The 20,258-nt window shown below is 43.5% G+C and overlaps 1 protein-coding gene across 1 annotated transcript; it reads left to right on the forward strand.

The window, feature by feature from the left end:
* The first annotated feature begins 10,278 nt into the window (after positions 1-10,278).
* On the forward strand, positions 10,279-12,481 carry LOC147982878 ((-)-alpha-terpineol synthase-like). The gene is made up of 4 exons (XM_087540578.1): positions 10,279-10,295; positions 11,257-11,475; positions 11,543-11,681; positions 12,085-12,481. Exons 1-4 carry the CDS (start codon positions 10,279-10,281, stop codon positions 12,388-12,390), a joined length of 681 nt encoding a protein of 226 aa, XP_087396704.1. The 3' UTR covers positions 12,391-12,481.
* Positions 12,482-20,258: the final 7,777 nt, after the last annotated feature.

Consider the following 20,258-nt stretch of genomic DNA (forward strand, 5'->3'; position numbering starts at 1 on the left):
TTGTTATCGGATTGAATACTTTTATGAATTTGAGAACACTTGATATATGTCTTGCAGTTGAATACTCGTGGTGACAATGGGGTATCGTATTGATTCACTTGATATATGTTTTGGCACTCAACTCGGGGATTGCCGAGGTGACATTGGGGTAATCTATGCATAGGGGTTGATGCATGTTCTTGTCTTTGTTTCTCCGGTAGAAATCTTGGGGCACTCTTTGAAGTTCTTTGTGTTGGACTGAATATTATAAATCTGAATTTTATTTGGTGTTATTTTAGTACGAACTCTTGATTAGATCAATCGGAAAGAATAGCTTCGTGTTATTTTAGTACGAACTCTAGGATAGATTGATCGGAAAGTATAGCTTTGAGGTGGTTTCATACCCTACAAACAATTCCGTCTTATGTTCTTCGCTAGATAGGAACTTTGAAGTGATTCTTCGTTACACATTGAGGGACGGTTATATGATCCAATTATATTAGCGTTGTTGAGAGGTTGCACTAGTGAAAGTACGGACAATAGGCCTTGTTTTCAAGCATTGCAATACCGTTTTTGTGCCCGTTTACTATTTGCTACCTTGCTGTTTTTATTTATTAAGATTATAAAAATATATTTCTACCATCAATATTACACTTTTATCATCATCTCTTCGCCGAACTAGTGCACCTATACAATTTGCTATTGTATTGGGTGTGTTGGGGACACAAGAGATTTCTTATATTTGGTTGCAGGGTCGTTTGATATACACCATCTTCGTCCTACACCTCTCAAGGATTGATAAATCTTAGGCCATCCACTTGAGGAAAAATTGCTACTGTCCTACAAAACTTTGCGCTTGGAGGCCGAACACCTGTCTACAAGAATAAAGTTACGTAGTAGACATCAACCCTCATATGGGGTATATATAGAATACATTGTGAGGGAGAGATGGCAAGTCAAACATGTTAAACCTATTCTATTTCTAACTCTTACCTCTATCTTACACAATTATATTCTAACACTCCCTCGTGTGGCTTTAATTTCCACATGGAAGACTATAGAGCGTTTGTCCGACTGCAAATCCGATTGAGATTATCCATCTACTTTGGTCGATGCACACCTAAGATCTTAGCATTCGGTGCAAAATTTTACAGATATAATGTATAGACTACATAACTTTAATATACTTGTTTAGAAGTTGTTACACTTACAGTACAAATAGTTGAAAATAGAGCTCCTTTACGGTGATTGGCACAGTACTGGGAGTACTTTTGAGTACTTGCCCCTCCGATTTTTATTAGCCGTCCGATCTGGTGGGAGATTAAAAATGAACAAACCTAATTAGTTTAAGCAGAGAAGGGTATAATGGTCCAGGGTAAAATATTATGCTTTCAACCGATCACGTCCACGACCGGAACCACGTCTAGTAGATCCAGGAGGTCAAGTCCTCGTTCTCGTCCCCTTCATTCTGTCCGATGAGCCGCCCGGCGAGAGGAACCAATTCACCATCATCGGCGTCATCCTCGTCCTCCTCCTTGTCCCCTTCACTATAAAAGACGTGCCCGGCAGCAGGAAGAAGAAAAAAGCGTGACATCTGCGGCGGCGCTATAGGAACTCGCCCCCCGTCAATTCCATCGCTTCCGAACTTGCATCCTAAGGTATGAATCGCCCGAATCTCAACTTACTTTGATTCATAGCCTGCACTTCCTACTTAGATTTGTTTAGTCATCATCGATTTAGGTTTCCTAGTGCATGCAATTCAATTTAGAATTTTTCATCATCCATGGTCACTTCACTAGTTTATGGGGGGGGGGGGGGGCAGTTTATGGACGTTTATGATCGCTTGCCATAACACGTACAAGGAGCAAAGTTTAAAATATCACGCAAGATTTTGTACTGGGTTTTGCACGCATTTTTGTTTGTCCTTTCAGATTTTTATTCATCTGACTGGTGATGTAGGAAGACATGGCGGATGTAAGTCATGAGTTAATGCTGGAGTACTATCATATTGCCAACAAGATGTTTAATAGTGAGGATGAAGGTTATAGATTATATAATAAATATGGTCTTGAGAAAGTTTTTAGTGTCCGGAGAAGCTATGTCGAGTGGGATGGATCCAACTACCATATAATTTTAAGGAAATTTGTGTGCAGTCGTGAAGGGGGTCGTGAAGAGAAGCACATGAAGAGGAAGATGGAACATAGAAAGAAGAGGCCACGGAGTATAACTCATGTAGTGTGTAAAGCTAAATTGGTGATTGCAAGACAGGAGGAAACAGGTCAGTGGTTTGTGAAGGATTTCATCGATGAACACAACCGTCCTCTAGCCCCACGGGATCTGTCTTGTCTTTTGCGTTCACACAGAAGAATTAGCGATGAGCAAAAAGCGGACATTGCGTCATGGAAAAACCTGGGATCAGAAAACACCATATTATTATGTGCATGCAATACAGTGGATATGATGAGGTTGGATGCATCATGAGGGACATTTACAATATCTGCCATGCTAACAAGCAGGAATCAATTGCTTCCGGGGATGCTCAAACGCTGATCAATCACATGCTGGCGAGGCAAGAGCGAGATTTATATTTTGGGTCAGGACGAAGGATGTGCCCTGGTATAAACCTCGGGATCGCCAATTTTGGGCTTATGTTAGCAAACCTCGTGTACCATTTTGAATGGGAATTGCCACCAAGGGTTGAGAGGAAAGACATTGATATGACAGAGGTTTTTGGGCTAACCGTGCGCCGGAAGGAGAAGCTACTGTTAATTCCAAAATCATGCAAGTAGATGCAAGAATAAAACATAAGTTGAATATATTGTTTTACTGCTATATTGTTGCAAATAAAGGAAGGGAAATTCCTGCTTGTTGTAAATCAGTTTAGAAAGTTTTTAGCGATGGTTGATCTTGAGCCCAAATTTTTTTTTCTAAGAATGCCTAGAGGATCTGGTTAACTATGTGAGATTGATCAACAGCACCATGGAAGAGTAGTAGCTTGTCGTCAATATACTGCAATACAAGAAATAGCCTCCCCCTATTCCCCATGCGGCTCTTGTGTGCATCATGCTAGGCTGCGGGAGGGTCATACTCCTTTTCAGAAAAAAAGAAAAGAAATGCGGCTCTTGTGTGCCACATGCTAGGATGGGAGAGAGGCATGGTTTTCGTCGATTCCTCTTTATCTACCGAGTAGTTTTCAGCCACACTCAGTTCAGGATGGCCTCCAATGAGTGCCCGGTATGAAGATTCGGCAATCAGGTCAATTTCAGTAGTGATGCAGATTGTAACCCTTCTCGAGGACGATGACCACTAGGAGAATGTTAGTACTTGCCATGACCAAGTTGAGCTGCCATGCCATGGTACTTAGAGGGAGCTACCTCTAACTACCCACAATAATGATTACTGCTGGAAAACTTTGCTTTGGTACTCGAAAAATGCAGCTGCTATCTGTTGGTTGCCCGGTTGTAGTTTTGAGTAGTCGGGCCAGTAAATTTATAGATAATGTACGTTGTGAGCTGAAATGGTTCTACTTCACTTGCCTTTCTTTCGAGCTCTTTGAAGATGGTCCCTCTTGCCCCGTCCTCTCATCAAGGGTACATTTGACCACACAATATATTCTAATTTTGGCAACTACTTGTTAAAAAGGGAATGTTTAAATAAGTTTTCTCCTCTCTTTTTAATATAATACAAATTCTGATTTGGCTCCCGTACCGTATGAAGATGGAAAATTCTTGCAATGCACATATACCATATGTATCCACGCAACCCTAAAAAATGTACCTAAGCGTTAGAATTCAACAATACGTGTGACATCAGTCTGATTGAGTCAGTAAAGAGACAATAAATCGTTTTCTATTGTACATTTTCTGCTCTAACGAAATAAAATGTGCAAGAACACTAGCACACATCCTTGCTATGTTAAAGAAAAATACAAATGTTATTTGTCAGCTTTTTGCCATGCTTTGTCAACTAGTTTTCATTTTGGTGTTTCCTAAACACAAATTATACAGATTTTCTATTGTTTAGCTTGCAACCGACAAAATAAAATATGTACTTCGACATGTATGGCAGAACGTGACAAACCTCTTATTTCGTTTGTCAGACATGATGACAAGGTACGAGTAGTGAAAAACAAATGTTATAGTTGCAAATGATTATTGGCATTAATTAGCTATGTTTTATTTTTTTTCCTTATGTACTCAGGGTTTAAAAGAAAAGGAATAAATTACAGTAATTACTTTCCTTGATTGTACCGCAACAATGTCCATACTAACCCTCACACCATCATTAATGGTCGTCTATTACCTTCTAAGAGGTAATAGTTATATCAGCCACTGGATCATAGAAATTTAACTGTCTATATTGCATATGAACACCTTAAAATTTCTCCTTTTTGTGTGGATGTACTCCTCTTCTCTTCAGCCACATTAATTTGCTTCCATCCGTGTGGACTCTATAGAGACCCAATCGAGGGCGGTGCTAGGGGCTTAACAATTTTATTGCATCAGCTTTATTTGGTAGTGATGCGGATTGTAACCCTTCTCGAGGATGACGACGTAGTACTTGTCGTGACCAAGGTGAGCTTCCATGCCATGGTACTTAGAGCGCGTGTTACCTCTAATTACCCACAATAAAGATTACTGCTGGAAAAACCTTGCTTTTGTATTGAAAAAAATGCAACTGATGTCTGCTGGTTACCTGGTTGTTGTATTGAGTAGTCGGACCAGCCAATTTGTAGACAATGTACGTTGTGAGCCGAAATGGTTCTACGCCACTTCCCTTTTTGTTCTGAATGTACTCCACTTCTCTTCAGCCACAGTAGTTTGCTTCCATCCGCATGGACTCCATAGAGACCCAATCGAGGGCTGTGCCAGGGGCTTAACAATTTTATTGCATCAACTTTCGCCACCTCGTAAAATTGGTTTAGTTTTTGCACCTTTTAGATACAAGAAAATTTCAACATAAACTGGAAATACGAGCTGAGAAAAGTTTTTCGCTTCCTGGTCTTACTCAGAACGGTATGATGAATGACGTGACAATTGGCTTCCAGAAATTGTAGCTCATTGAGCACAAGAGAAAAATTAAAACAGGAAACTACAAAGATCATAGCGCAGGGAAAAATAATGGAGAACGAGACTATTCCGGAAGCAGCAAGGAAGCAAGAAACGAGACCAGCAGGCCAAACTAGGGACAAGATGATGCAGCACCTATCCAGCAGACGTGGCGTGACAGTCTCCTACCGTAGGCGGTACGGAGGAACTATGCAGTAAATCAGTAGAGATATAGCCTGTTGAAAACGTGGTGTTTAGCAAATAATTGGAATTTGGGTCCAGAGAGGTCCAAACAGACGAGTTTAGCTCAGTACTAGCAGATATAGATGGCTTACCAGCTATTCTATAGAGAGATAGTGAATGCCATGTAGGATCGCGTGACTAGATGTGTACCTCCGATACTGACTGATTGTAGTTAACTACTGACTACTGTCGGGGATAATTCCAAGTGAGATAGTGCCTATAGTGGCTCACATGCGCGCAAGACTTTTCACATGGGAGATGATGGAGAAATGACGTGTGTCCGACCGCGAATCTGGTTGAGATTATCCGTCTACTGTGGTCGATGCGCACCTAAGATCTTAGGGCATCTCCAGCCGCGCCCCCAACAGGCTCCCCCAGGCCACTTTTTCGGCGCCGGCGTCGAAAAAACGGCCCAGTCGCGCCCCCAGGACACCGAAAATCGCCGGTTCGGACCTTTTTTCCGCCCGGCGGTCACAGGCCGAACCCGGCGCGCTGGGGAGCAGTTGGGGGCTCCGGCGCTAGGGAAAAGCACGTCTGGCCCACACCGACAGGGGAAAAGTCAAGGTTTTCTTCCCCCAACTCGCCTCGCACCCCCCGCGCCCTCGGCCACCACTAGCTATATCCCGGCGACGGCCGCCGCCCTACTCCGCTAGATAGCCATTCCCCGCCGGAAAATAGCAGCACTTCGCCTCGGCAGCCCCTCCCGCAGCAGCTGGGCGTTTCCGGCCGCCGTTTCCGGCCGCGGAGGCGCGGTTTAATGGCGGGTACACGCCCACCGAGCGCAAGGTGTTCGGCGTTTTGCCTGCCTCGGCGATGGACTCGGACGAGGAGGAAGAGCTCGCCGCGCTGCTGGAGGAGGAAGCCGCGGCCGACGTCCAGGAAGAAGAGCATCTCATGGTGCTCGCCGCCCTCGCCCAGCTGCTGGCGAGCAGTGAAAAGCCGCGGCGAGGTGGCTCGGCGCCGGGGCGGGTGAAAGCAAAGAACCGGCATCGTCTCCAAGGCTACTGCATGCTCTACTCCGACTACTTCGCCGATGCTCCACTTCATGGCGAGAGAACATTTCGGCGCCGTTATCGGATGAGCCGAAAGCTCTTCCTCAGGATTGTGAATTCCATCCGGGAGTTCGACAACTACTTCAAGTGCAAGATGGATTGCACTGGCGCTCTTGGATTCACCTCCATCCAGAAGTGCACGACAGCGATGAGGATGCTTGCATATGGAGCTCCAAGTGATTCACTCGACGACTATGGGCGCATGGCCGAGTCCACCAGCATAGAGTGTTTCTACAAGTTCTGTCGGGCAGTGGTGGCAGTGTTTGGGCCACAATACTTGAGAACACCCAATGCGGAAGACACTGCTCGGATCCTAGCCCAGAATGCAGCAAGAGGATTTCCTGGGATGCTTGGAAGCATCGACTGCATGCATTGGAAATGGAAGAACTGCCCATTTGGTTGGCAGGGGATGTACAAAGGCACCAAAGGCGGTTGCAGTGTGGTGCTTGAGGCGGTAGCCACACAGGACCTCTGGATTTGGCACTCCTTCTTTGGTATGCCAGGAACTCACAATGACATCAACGTGCTGCAGTGCTCTCCTGTTTCTGCCAAGCTTGTTGAGGGCCATTCTCCTCCGGTGAACTTCGAGATCAATGGGCACCAATACAACAAGGGGTACTATCTAGCTGACGGCATCTATCCGAGATGGTCGACATTTGTGAAGACGATCTCAAACCCTGTGCCAGGAGGCAAGAACGCCTGGTTTGTGAAAGTTCAGGAGGCTTGCCGGAAGGATGTCGAGCGGGCATTTGGTGTGCTCCAATCTTGATTCGCTGTTGTTCGGTACCCCGCTCAGACCTGGTCGAAATATCAAATGTGGGAGATCATGACTTGCTGTGTCATCTTGCACAACATGATCATAGAGAGCGAGTAAGAAGACCCATTGATTGACACTGAACCATACTATAGGCAGGGTCCTCTAGCCGAAGTTGATCACCAGCTACCGGCAACTTGGACTGCCTATCTCAGTATGCGTCAGGAGATCCGAGACCCACAGGTGCATCATCAACTGCAGAAAGATCTGATTGAGCACCTATGGAGGCTCAAGGGGGACGCCTCGTGATGAAATACGAGTTTTTATTTGTTGAACAATATAATTTGTATTGAATTATTTGTTGTTGTAGTATTTTGTTGAAGTATTTGATTTTTCTGTGATGAAATATGTGATAAGAAATAATTGTGTTGATAATTGAACGCCGAGACACGGCGAACCACGCCGAATACGGGCCTATTCTCGCCCATATGGGCCGTTTATTCGCCGAAATTGGGCTGCAAAGTGGGCCAATTTCGGCACCTGGGGGCGAGCTGGGGGCGACGACTGGGCGCAAACCCGTCCCCAGCGCCGAGTGCATCGCCGGCTCACCCCCAGGGGGCGATTTTTATGCGTCCTGGGGCGGCCAACGGCTGGAGATGCCCTTAGCATTCGGTGCCACATTTTACAAATATAATGTATAGACTACATAACTGCAATATACTAGTTTAGAAGTTGTTACAATTACAGTACAAATAGTCTGAAAATACCATTAAACCATTAGAAAAATAAGTGTACAAATTATTTTGCATTTTTAGATTGGATGCCGTGGTCAATGGCTCCCATGGCACCCCATGGATCCGCATGGGTAGGTATCACTATTAACTAGCTGATAATAAATCAATCGAAACATGTGGAAAGTGAATCACAGAGATGACGGAGGTGGCTTGTGATGGCAGCAATGACGGCAAACCTTAGGCGGCCACAATAGCGATCCAGTTTGGGGTGTGTGTCTAGTGCGTAAAGTGAGGGCATATGAATTTTACTTTCCTTTTCCAATTATTTTAAATCTGAAACTAAATTCCTCTTTATCTATCGAAGTAAATCATCATTCCTCTATTTGCGGGAAAAACATCATTTCCAGTAACATGTTTGATAAAATGGGTTCTACAAATTGAATATAATGATTTCAAACCACGTTGGTTAAATTTATGATCAAATTTGAATCTCGAAAAGTGCAGGCGCACTACATTATGCAATGGAGGGAGTCCTAGTCTAGTCTTCAGTCTTCACTCTTGTGTTTCCTCTTCCCCGGTTTCTGTTACGATATAAGAAATATGCATTTGAGACCAATGCTTTGTCAAGCCCGGCCCAGCTGGCCGGGGAATAAAAAAGTGATTTCTCATTTCATTTGTATCATATGCAATTACTGCATCTCCATCCGATAGAGAATCTACGTTTCCTGATTGGAGGAGGAGAAAATAGAAGTATCTCATTTGGCTCTCAAACACGGTTTTTCTACTACTACAACAAGACCAGACATAAGGGGAGAGACCAAACAGTAAAACATAGCTTCATAATCCTAAAATCTGATCAGACGCTTAGAAATAGCAAAACCAAACAAAAAAGTGTAACAGGACCACAGGGTACAGGAGCCTCCGCGAATGGCCCTTGGGTTTCTCTAGAGTCCACATTCATCGCATAACTTGTTTAAAATGTGTCATTTCGATCAGTGTCACGAAACACGAAATAGGATTTCATGCCACTTTACATATAAAACAACAACCATAGTACACGGCTGAACGATTGAAACTACGTAGCTCATACTAGCTTTGCCTATATATAGATTACTTTGAAACAACAACCAGTATTGGCTTGGTAGCTAGAGCTAGCCCGCTCCCTAGTGCTTTCAAGTACTACGTACTATCTAATCAAGCGAAGTTCAAGATTGCTGCCGTACCATGGCCTGGCTGCCAAGGATCGCCATAGCATATACATGCTTTCGGCCATCGTCGTCTCCGGCAGCGGATAAGCTGCGCCGGTCGGCTCGCTGCTCATCGGCGGCCCATCGGCTGTCGGCCAACTACCCGCCCAACTCCTGGGATTATGACTCCCTCCTACTGTCTCTCAACGACCCCATCCATGATCTGGTAATCCCTTCAAAAAATATGGAATTTACAATATATATCCCATGAAGATTATACTCAAAAAGTTAATACGTGTGCGCATTCATGGACGGTACAGGTCGGCGGTCCAGGGAGCTTTGACAAGTTAAAGGCCGGCGTGAGGGAACGGCTGATATCGCCTACCACTTCGATACGAGATCGTCGGGATCCTCACCTCCATCCATGGTACTAAACCTCACCCGTGCAGCTGGGAGGATGATCGTGACCTGGCTTCCGTGGCCTTGAGGTTCAGGTTACTCAGGGAAAATTGTATCCCAGTGTCACCTGCAGGTACCTAGCTAGTTAACTATTATAGCAAAACCAACTCCTTTTAAGGAAGACAGTGTAAAACTTAGACAGCAACGAAATTAGCTGTACTTAACTTACAATGTTGCATGCATGGTACCCATGTAGAATATCTAAAAACTCTCGAAAAGAATTGCCTCACACGCGCACTCCAGAGGGAAGATATCAAGGGACTACTCTCACTCCATGAGGCATCATACCTGGCATTCAGAGATGATGAAACATTGGATGAAGCAAGAACATTTTGTGCCAATGGTCTCAAAGAGCTCCTGCCATCCTTGGATCCCCACTTGCACAGTAGCGTGGTTCATACTTTGGACATTCCCATGCATCGGAGGTCTCCTAGACTAGAAGCAAGATGGTTTATAGAACACTATGCTAGTGATGTGAGTAATTCCGACCCGTTGCTTCTCCGATTTTCTATGAGAGACTTCGAGAGGGTGCAAACAGTGCATCAACAAGAACTTCGGAGACTTTTGAGGCAAGCACAACATTACTAAGCTTCTAGACAGACAGCATGCACTAATCCTAACTGGTTACTTTCTTGTAGACTATCTATACATGATAGTGAAATGAGTCAATTACGCCACGGGTGTCTAAACTTGGCAAGAAAAAACAGTTTGGTACTAGAACTTGTGGGATACATTGAACCAGTGACAGAACTTGGCTTGAACGTGCATCTACGGTGCTAGTCACGTCCGTATACATATAGGATGCTGACGTGGCATGCCATCATGGCGCGGGGCCATCCGTAAGTGAATAGGAGACAGGGGAGGAATGTTTTTATGAATCATTAAAAATATTTTCGTAATTCCTAAAAATTACTATAATTATATATATAATTAAACACATAAATATTACTTTAGTTATATATATTATAAATTATCGTGTATATTTATAGAATTACACGAATATTCTTTTAAATAGGAACATTTATTAGAATTATATGAACATTATATTAAATAAGATTATTTTTAGAATTATATGAACACTATTCTAAAGAAAGATATTTTTATTATAATACATGAACTTATTTAAAATAATTTAGTTCCCCTTTGTATTTAAATTATTTATAATTTACATAATAGAAAATAACCCTATTTTTTATATATTGTTTTGAGGGACAAGTACATAATTCTAAGAAAGGAAAACAACTAACATTTGAGAAATGGGCCGGAGGGCCAGCCCCTCATTTAAGCCTGATGTGCACGCTTGCCTGTAGTTCATTAGCACTAGCTATCCAATTTCAACAGCAAATTGTAAATGGTATGGTGGCTAGCCTGGGCGGCCAGTGAGCCAATGTTCTTCGTTCGAACTATCGTGTCTCATTATTTTTCTTATTAATGATATTAATTTCCTCCGTGTAATGTATCCTGACGGGTGGGGCCCAATGTTTACACAGGTGTGTTGTTTCATTTTTTAAGGAAAATTTTTGAGAGGCTTTCTTATGATAAAAATAAAATTCCAGGGCGTTTTTGCAACAAAAAAACAGGTCACACGACCTCGTCCCTGCAGCATCAGCACCCTGTACGTATACAAGCGCGATTAGCACTGTAGATGCACGCCCAAACCAAGTTATGTCACCGGTTCAATGTATGCTACAAGTTTTAGCACCAAACTGATTTTTCTTGCCAAGTTCAAGCACCTATGGTGTAATTGACTCTAGTGAAATTAATTGCCATGCTATGATTGATTATACATGTTTAATGTAGATGGAGGACGGAGATTGGACTTGGTGAGAAATTTGGGTTTGCAAGAGATCGTCTCATAGAGTGCTTCCATTGTGCAAATGGAATTGTCTGGGATCCAAACCATGGATCATGTCGGGAAGTGCTTTCCAGAGTTATTCATTTAGCCGCACACTTGGATGACGTATATGATGTGTATGGAACCCTAGATGAACTCATCCGCTTCACCGAGGCAATTGGAAGGTAGAATTTAAAATATAAAACACCCAGTAATTTCAAATTGACCTGTGCTGAAATAAATATATTTCAGGTGGGAACAAAGTCCTAGGGAAATTCTTCCTGAATATATGCGAGCACTTTACTCTGTTATGTATAACACATCCAATGAGGTGGCTAAAAATGTGTTGGGAAAACATGGCTTCAATGTGTTTTGTTTTCTTCGGGATGCGGTAAGGCACTAAGTCATACATCACTAAAAACACAGCGAACTTCCTAATCAGACACACATAATTTACGTAATGTTGCATCATGGAAATCACATACCAACCCTAACGGACTACCTGGACAATGGGTCAGTTTCGTCTACAGCACCATTATTGTTGCAACATGCATTTCCCATGCTCAACATGGAGGCCACACCAAAAGTTTCTTGATATAGCCCGAAGCTACCCAAGATTAATTCAATCTACATCACTGGTTTCACGGCTATGCAATGACTCCGCGACACACTCTGTATGAAAAATTCTTATCTCTATTTGTTCCTTCATGTTTCATTATCAGAATTTATCATTTTTATGAGTCATCTCATGTGATATATATTTATTTGTATATTTTGGTAATTGTTTATTATAGGCTGAGCTTGAGAGAGGGGACACACCATCTTCCATAGCTATCCACATGTCGCAGAACAACACCAGTGAGAAAGAGTCTCGGAAAGCCATGGAAGACCTTACGATGGATGCTTGGAAGTCAATTAACGAAGATGCTTTCTTACATTGCCGATTTTCTAGTACTCTCACCATGGCTTGCGTTAATTTGGCTCGAACCTCACATTGTGTTTACCAAGGTGGGGATGGTTTTGGGGCACCGGATGGTAAAATAAAGGAGAAAATCACAGAGTTGTTCTTGGAGACATATAGGACCGACAAACAAGAATGAATGGAAGCCCTCAAATATTAAGAGGAATCATTCCTTTCAAGTAAATATGATATTTCACCAATGAAAGATGGTATGCATGTTTTTTGTTGTATGTATTGTTCTTGCTTTCTACTAAATTATTAAATTGACAATGTCTTTAAAACACGCTACTGCTAAGTGTTGCACCTAATTAATAGTTTAGTCCCATACTGCTAAGCGAACAAGGTGTTTACCACCTTAAATATGTTACTTCTCAAACTATCTCAAGCACTTGGTCTTCATTGAACTATATGTGTAGGATTTGTGGTTGCAATATGAATCTTCACTAGTGCCTATACGGGTACTGTGAGGATTCATGTTAACTATTTAGATTCTACACAAAAAGAACAATGATGACCAATGTATATTTTTGAAGTTTTTACATGCTTAGACTTAGCAGCAACGTTTTTTCAGGGCAAAGCGCTACGGATATTATAAAACAGAAAGGAATAGACGTAGCGCGTTTCGCTTGACACGCTATAGCTAACTTAGCTATAGCGCGTTCCGGCAAAACGCTCTGCTGCTAGTTTGACTTAACCCCCGGCTGCACGGGCTCAAAATTTCGCTAAGTCCTTCCCCTCCATTTCCCCCTCTCCCCCAACTGCTCCATCGGCACCGTCGCCCTGCTGCTCTCGACCTCACCGCCACTGCCCCCAACCTCACCACCGCCGCTGCCCGCCGCACACCCTCGAGGCCGCCCCCACCCCCGACCTTGACGCCGCCCCCGACCCCGACATCGTTGCGGCCCTTCGCCGCGCGCCCGAGCCCCGACCCCGTCCTCGACGCTGCCTGCCCCTCCCTTGCCGCAGTCATCGTAAGGCTCTGCCTCTCCTCTCCCCTACCCTACTCTCTCTCTCTGCTAGGGCAATTCATATATGTGTTGATGCTATGTTGATGTTGATATGAACCCTAGATTTGGTTCGGGCGGGAGGCATTTAGGAAAAATGATTAGCAATTTTTTTAGGAAATTAGCTAGGGAAATTTTTTATGAAAATACCTAAACAGTAATTTCATTCAAAAAAAAAAAAACTGAATTATTTTTCTTTCAGAAACTTGGTTAAACTAATTGTTGCTATGTAAACAAAAAAACAAGATTGTTGTTATATGATATATGTCATTGATGTTCATTTGTATATTTCATTATTGAAGTGGTTCGATTTTGCCCAAGTGGCTTTGTTGTTTCCAGGGAATGAAGTCGAGTGGCCTTTGTTTTGCCGGAATGTTGATTCATTTCCGTTCTGGCAAATTTCAGGTTCTCGATTTGTCCACTTTTTAGTAAAAGTCATGCCGAAATTTTCCGTGAATTTCGGCATGACTTATGCTACAAACTAGGATATATCGAGTGCCCGGAATTTGCCGCACCGGGAAGGAGTCAACATTCCTGCAAAGCATAGGCCTTTTTATGTCATTATTCATTTTATTAGGTATAGAATTAATTGACTAGATTTAATCGTAATAACTAGTTGAATTAATAGAACTAGTTGAACATGTCACATTTGTTGTTATTTTTTTAGTTAAAGCAATTTTTCGCGCATCGACGTCGACGATGCCTATCCCGCATCCTCGTCGTCGAGTCGGCGGAGGACACCTGCATCACCAGATGGGCCATGTCCGGGACTGGGCTCCGCCGGGGTGGTACTGGGAGGCGCTACCTACTGGGGGGCGCAGGTTGGTGAGGAGCCAGCATGCCATTGACCCGAACCTTCTTTGGTGGCGGTCGCGTGGGTCAGTGACGGTCCAGAGGCTCGAGGACCCCGCGGAGGTGGTGCGTTACCGTGTCAGTGAGGAGGACGCGCACATCCGCCGCTACTTGTTTGCGTTGGAGCACAGGTTCTCAATTACCTGGCAGGTTCTCCAGGGATCTCACTGGAGCTATGATCCTGTGATGGTTCCTTCTCTTTGGGTGTCCACCGCCCGCGCCGATACCCGTCGTGCGCTAGGGTTTTAGTTTTATTAGTGATGTTATATGTATGATACTATTCGGGATGTATTCACTAGTGCAGAACCGGGCAATAGCACCAGTTCGTAAGGCCCTTTAGTGCCGATTCCATAACCGGCACTAAAGTGTGGTCACTAAAGGCCCCCCCCTTTAGTACCGGTTCAGCACGAACCGGTGCTAAAGGGCAACCACGTGGCACGAGCCAGCTCCGGGGGCCGGGAGCCCTTTAGTACCGGTTGGTAACACCAACCGGTACTAAAATGTTTGGGGGCTTTTGGTTTTATGATTTATTTTCATTTAATTTTGTGGTTTCCATTTTAATTCTTTTTCGTTTGCTGGTATTTTACGATACTACACATTGTACACGTTATGCATATATATATATATATATATATATATATATATATATATATCATCAATGTCTCACAAACAACCATATTAATTCACACATACACACATGTATAGCTATATACAATTTCTCCTACATATGCATGTTGCCTTGGGAGCCAGTGGCATTAGCCTAATTGGTGCCTTCGGAGCACGATGACAATTGGAAGTGGTTCATGACCTGGTCGATGGGGGCGGTAGCGGTTAATAGTATTCTCCCTTCGGATTTATGACCTGGTCGAGCAAAAATCCCGCTATTTCCTCTTGAAGTGCTTCTACGCGCTCCGTTTCTAGGAGCTTGTCCCGCACCTTTTGAACTGTTAAGAAGGAGATCAATATGCATGTGTATTAGTTGTGTGACTAGATATCGATAATGGTGTAAAAATTGTGAATAGTGTTCTGACAAGCATACCCATTCCTGTCTTTGAGATCTGCTCCTTTCGCACGCATCATGCGAATGTTCTCGCAAACGCAGAATGCACACAGATTAGTCCCCTGCGCCTGCTTCAGGGCCTTTATTACGAGAATGGAATTTAATTTGATCAGATAATAATTAATCAAGCATGATAATTAAATAGATGGCAGCTAGCTAGCTAGCTAGTACTACTTAATTACTTACCTTGGGTCGAAACCATTTCAGCTGTCGTTTCCATTCGCCTTCCGTGACGCTGATGAACCTTGCCCAAGCCCTGCCCGCCGACAAAGAAAATGAATAAAGGGGTTATTAAATAGTTCATATCATGAAATGACGAACTAAATAGGCCGAGATATATAGTTAATAATGATTGAAATTACCTGTTGACTATCCCAAACAAGATGTTATAGTCACTATTTGCTTTGAGTAGTGAGTCCTGTATTTGAACTGTTCCGGCGTCAACTTTAATGATACACAAGATCCAGTGAAATCTGCATGCACGCACGTTTGCATGTCTTAATTAAGCGGGCATATGTAGGCAAAAACAGAGAATTTGTAGTACAAGAAAGTGCGACTCACTGGAAGTTGTAAGGAAGTAGTATATCTTCATTGTATTTGAGGCGCTTCAAGAACTCTAGCATGCTGTCCTCTACCTGCTTTTTATGATGCTTGTTTATTGTCCATGTGTATTCATTAACAGTGTTTGGGTCAATGAACCCAATGCCATAGCGTCCACCTTTTCTCATTTCATACATCTTCATCCTGCATAATACCACAGAAAAGAATATAGTGAGGATAATTACAGGTAATGATTGATCAAAAGGATCACTACAGGTAGCTTGAGACTTAAATTACAGAAAGAAATCACTTACAGACAATAGCAACTGACGATAGATTTGTCGAGTGCGTCTTGATTGTATAACTGAAACAGTTTAGAATACTCAACGGTCACAGGTTTCTCATGGTAGTAATGATCCTGCTTGGCTTGCACCATGAGGGACTCTCGATCGGATCTCTTGGTAATGTCCATGTACCATTGATGCAATTCATACATTCTCGTTGGGAGCTTCTTGACCTCTTCTGGCTTGACCAAAGGTTGGCCCCGGGCATATTTCCGTTTTATTTCCTCCTCTGTAAGCACAGGCATGTCCTCGATCTCGAGGAGTTGTCCAACAGTGATTTTGAGAGTTTCAGCCTGCATTATATGCTCCTGGGTTATTACTGAAGGAAATATGCCCTGGAGGCAATAATAAAGTTATTATTTATTTCCTTATTTCATGATAAATGTTTATTATTCATGCTAGAATTGTATTAACCGGAAACATAATACATGTGTGAATACATAGACAAACAGAGTGTCACTAGTATGCCTCTACTTGACTAGCTCGTTAATCAAAGATGGTTCTGTTTCCTAACCATGGACAAAGTGTTGTTATTTGATTAACGGGATCACATCATTAGATGAATGATCTGATTGACATGATCCATTCCATTGGCTTAGCACCCGATCGTTTAGTATGTTGCTATTGCTTTCTTCATGACTTATACATGTTCCTATGACTATGAGATTATGCAACTCCCGTTTGCCGGAGGTACACTTTGTGTGCTACCAAACGTCACAACGTAACTGGGTGATTATAAAGGAGCTCTACAGGTGGCTCCAAAGGTACATGTTGGGTTGGCGTATTTCGAGATTAGGATTTGTCACTCCGATTGTCGGAGAGGTATCTCTGGGCCCTCTCGGTAATGCACATCACTTAAGCCTTGCAAGCATTGCAGCTAATGAGTTAGTTGCGAGATGATGTATTACGGAACGAGTAAAGAGACTTGTCGGTAACGAGATTGAACTAGGTATTGGATACTGACGATCGAATCTCGGGCAAGTAACATACCGATGACAAAGGGAACAACGTATGTTGTTATGCGGTCTGACCGATAAAGATCTTCGTAGAATATGTAGGATCCAATATGAGCATCCAGGTTCCGCTATTGGTTATTGACCGTAGACGTGTCTCGGTCATGTCTACATTGTTCTCGAACCCGTAGGGTCCGCACGCTTAAGGTTTCGATGACAGTTTCATTATGAGTTTATGTATTTTGATGTACCGAAGGTTGTTCGGAGTCCCGGATATGATCACGGACATAACGAGGAGTCTCGAAATGGTCGAGACATAAAGATTGATATATTGGACGGCTATATTCGGACACCGGAAGTGTTCCGGGGAAGTTTCGGATAAAACCAGAGAACCGGGGGGTTACCGGAACCCCCCGGGGGGTTAATGGGCCTCATGGGCCTAAAGTGGAGAAGAGGAAAGGCAGCCAGGGCAGGCCGCACGCCCCCTCTCCCCCTAGTCCGAATTGGACAAGGAGGGAGGGGCGGCGCCCCCCCTTTCCTTCCTCTCCTCTCTTCCTTCCTTCCCCCTCTCCTACTTGGACAAGGAAAGGGAGGGGAGTCCTACTCCCGGTAGGAGTAGGACTCCTCCTGCGCGCCTCCTACTAGGGCCGGCCGCACCCCCCTTGGCTCCTTTATATACGGGGGCAGGGGGCACCCTAGAAAACACAAGTTGATCTTCGTGATCGTTCCTTAGCCATGTGCGGTGCCCCCTTCCACCATATTCCACCTCGGTCATATTGTAGCGGTGCTTAGGCGAATCCCTGCGACAATAAGAACATCAAGATCGTCACCACGCCGTCGTGCTGACGGAACTCCTCCCCGAAGCTTTGCTGGATCGGAGCCCGGGGAGCGTCATCGAGCTGAACGTGTGCAGAACTCGGAGGTGCCGTCCGTTCGGTGCTTGGATCGGTCGGATCGGGAAGACGTACGACTACTTCCTCTACGTTGCGTCAACGCTTCCGCTTCGGTCTACGAGGGTACGTAGACAACACTCTCCCCTATCGTTGCTATGCATCACCATGATCTTGCGTGTGCGTAGGAATTTTTTTGAAATTACTACGTTCCCCAACAGTGGCATCCGAGCCTAGGTTTTTATGGTTTGATGTTATATGCACGAGTAGAACACAAGTGAGTTGTGGGCGATATAAGTCATACTGCTTACCAGCATGTCATACTTTGGTTCGGCGGTATTGTTGGATGAAGCGGCCCGGACCGACATTACGCGTACGCTTACGCGAGACCGGTTCTCCCGAAGTGCTTTGCACAAAGGTGGCTAGCGGGTGACAGTTTCTCCAACTTTAGTTGAACCGAGTGTGGCTACGCCCGGTCCTTGCGAAGGTTAAAACAACACCAACTTGACAAACTATCGTTGTGGTTTTGATGCGTAGGTAAGATTGGTTCTTGCTTAAGCCCGTAGCAGCCACATAAAACTTGCAACAACAAAGTAGAGGACGTCTAACTTGCTTTTGCAGGGCATGTTGTGATGTGATATGGTCATAACGTGATGAAATATAAGTTGTTGTATGAGATGATCATGTTTTGTTGAAGTTATCAGCAACTGGCAAAATCCTTATGGTTGTCTCTTTATTGCATAAGATGCAAGCGCCAAATAATTGCTTTACTTTATCGCTATGCGATAGCAATAGTTGCAAAAGCAATAGTTGGCGAGACAACCATGTGATGACATATTGATATAGATCAAGATGATAGAGATCATGGTGTCATGCCGGTGACGATGGAAATCATGACGATGTTTGGAGATGGAGATCAAAGGCACAAGATGATGATGGCCATATCATGTCACATATTTTGATTGCATATGATGTTTATCCTTTATACATCTTATTTTTGCTTTGTTTGACGGTAGCATTTTAAGATGATCTCTCACTAATTATCAAGAAGTGTTCTCCCTGAGTATGCACCGTTGCGAAAGTTCTTTGTGCTGAGACACCACGTGATGATCGGGTGTGATAGGCTCTACGTTCAAATACAACGGGTGCAAAACAGTTGCACACCCGGAATACTCAGGTTATACTTGACGAGCCAAGCATATACAGATATGGCCTCGGAACACGGAGACCGAAAGGTCGAGCGTGAAGCATATAGTAGATATGATCAACATAGTGATGTTCACCATTGAAACTACTCCATCTCACGTGATGATCGGACATGGTTTAGTTGATTTGGATCACGTGATCACTTAGAGGATTAGAGGGATGTCTATCTAAGTGGGAGTTCTTAAGTAATATGATTAATTGAACTTAAATTTATCATGAACTTAGTCCTGGTAGTATTTTGCAAATTATGTTGTAGATCAATAGCTCGTGTTGTTGCTTCCCCGTGTTTATTTTGATATGTTCCTAGAGAAAATTGTGTTGAAAAATGTTAGTAGCAATGATGCGGATTGGATCCGCAATCTGAGGTTTATCCTCATTGCTGCACAAAAGAATTATGTCCTTGATGCACCGCTAGGTGACAGACCTATTGCAGGAGCAGATGCAGACGTTATGAACGTTTGGCTAGCTCAATATGATGACTACTTGATAGTTTAGTGCACCATGCTTAACGGCTTAGAATCAGGACTTCAAAGACGTTTTGAACGTCATGGACCATATGAGATGTTCCAGGAGTTGAAGTTAATATTTCAAGCAAATACCCAAGTTGAGAGATATGAAGTCTCCAACAAGTTCAATAGCTAAAAGATGGAGGAGAATCGCTCAACTAGTGAGCATGTGCTCAGATTTTCTGGGTACTACAATCTCTTGAATCAAGTGGGAGTTAATCTTCCAGATAAGATAGTGATTGACAGAATTCTCTAGTCACCATCACCAAGTTAGTAGAACTTCGTGATGAACTATAGTATGCAAGGGATGACGAAAACGACCCGATCTTTTCATGATGATGAAATCGATGAAGGTAGAAATCAAGAAAGAGCATCAAGTGTTGATGGTTGACAAGATCACTAGTTTCAAGAAAAGGGCAAAGGGAAAAGGGGGAACTTCAAGAAGAACAACAAGCAAGTTGCTGCTCAAGTGAAGAAGCCCAAGTCTGGTCCTAAGCCTGAGACTAAGTGCTTCTACTGTAAAGGGACTGGTCACTGGAAGCGGAACTACCCCAAGTGATTGGCGGATAAGAAGGATGGCAAAGTGAACATAAGTATATTTGATATACATGTTATTGATGTGTACTTTACTAATGTTTATAGCAACCCCTCA

This window comes from Triticum urartu, chromosome 2A (genome assembly GCF_056163025.1).
Source record: "Triticum urartu cultivar PI428250 chromosome 2A, HENAU_Tu73, whole genome shotgun sequence".
NCBI lineage: Eukaryota > Viridiplantae > Streptophyta > Magnoliopsida > Poales > Poaceae > Triticum > Triticum urartu.

Excerpts from the sequence above, each read along its gene's own strand:
- LOC147982878 (XM_087540578.1), top strand. Across the intron at positions 11,476-11,542 it reads TTCACCGAGGCAATTGGAAG|GTGGGAACAAAGTCCTAGGG; the intron begins GTAGAATTTAAA and ends AATATATTTCAG. Across the intron at positions 11,682-12,084 it reads TTTGTTTTCTTCGGGATGCG|GCTGAGCTTGAGAGAGGGGA; the intron begins GTAAGGCACTAA and ends TGTTTATTATAG.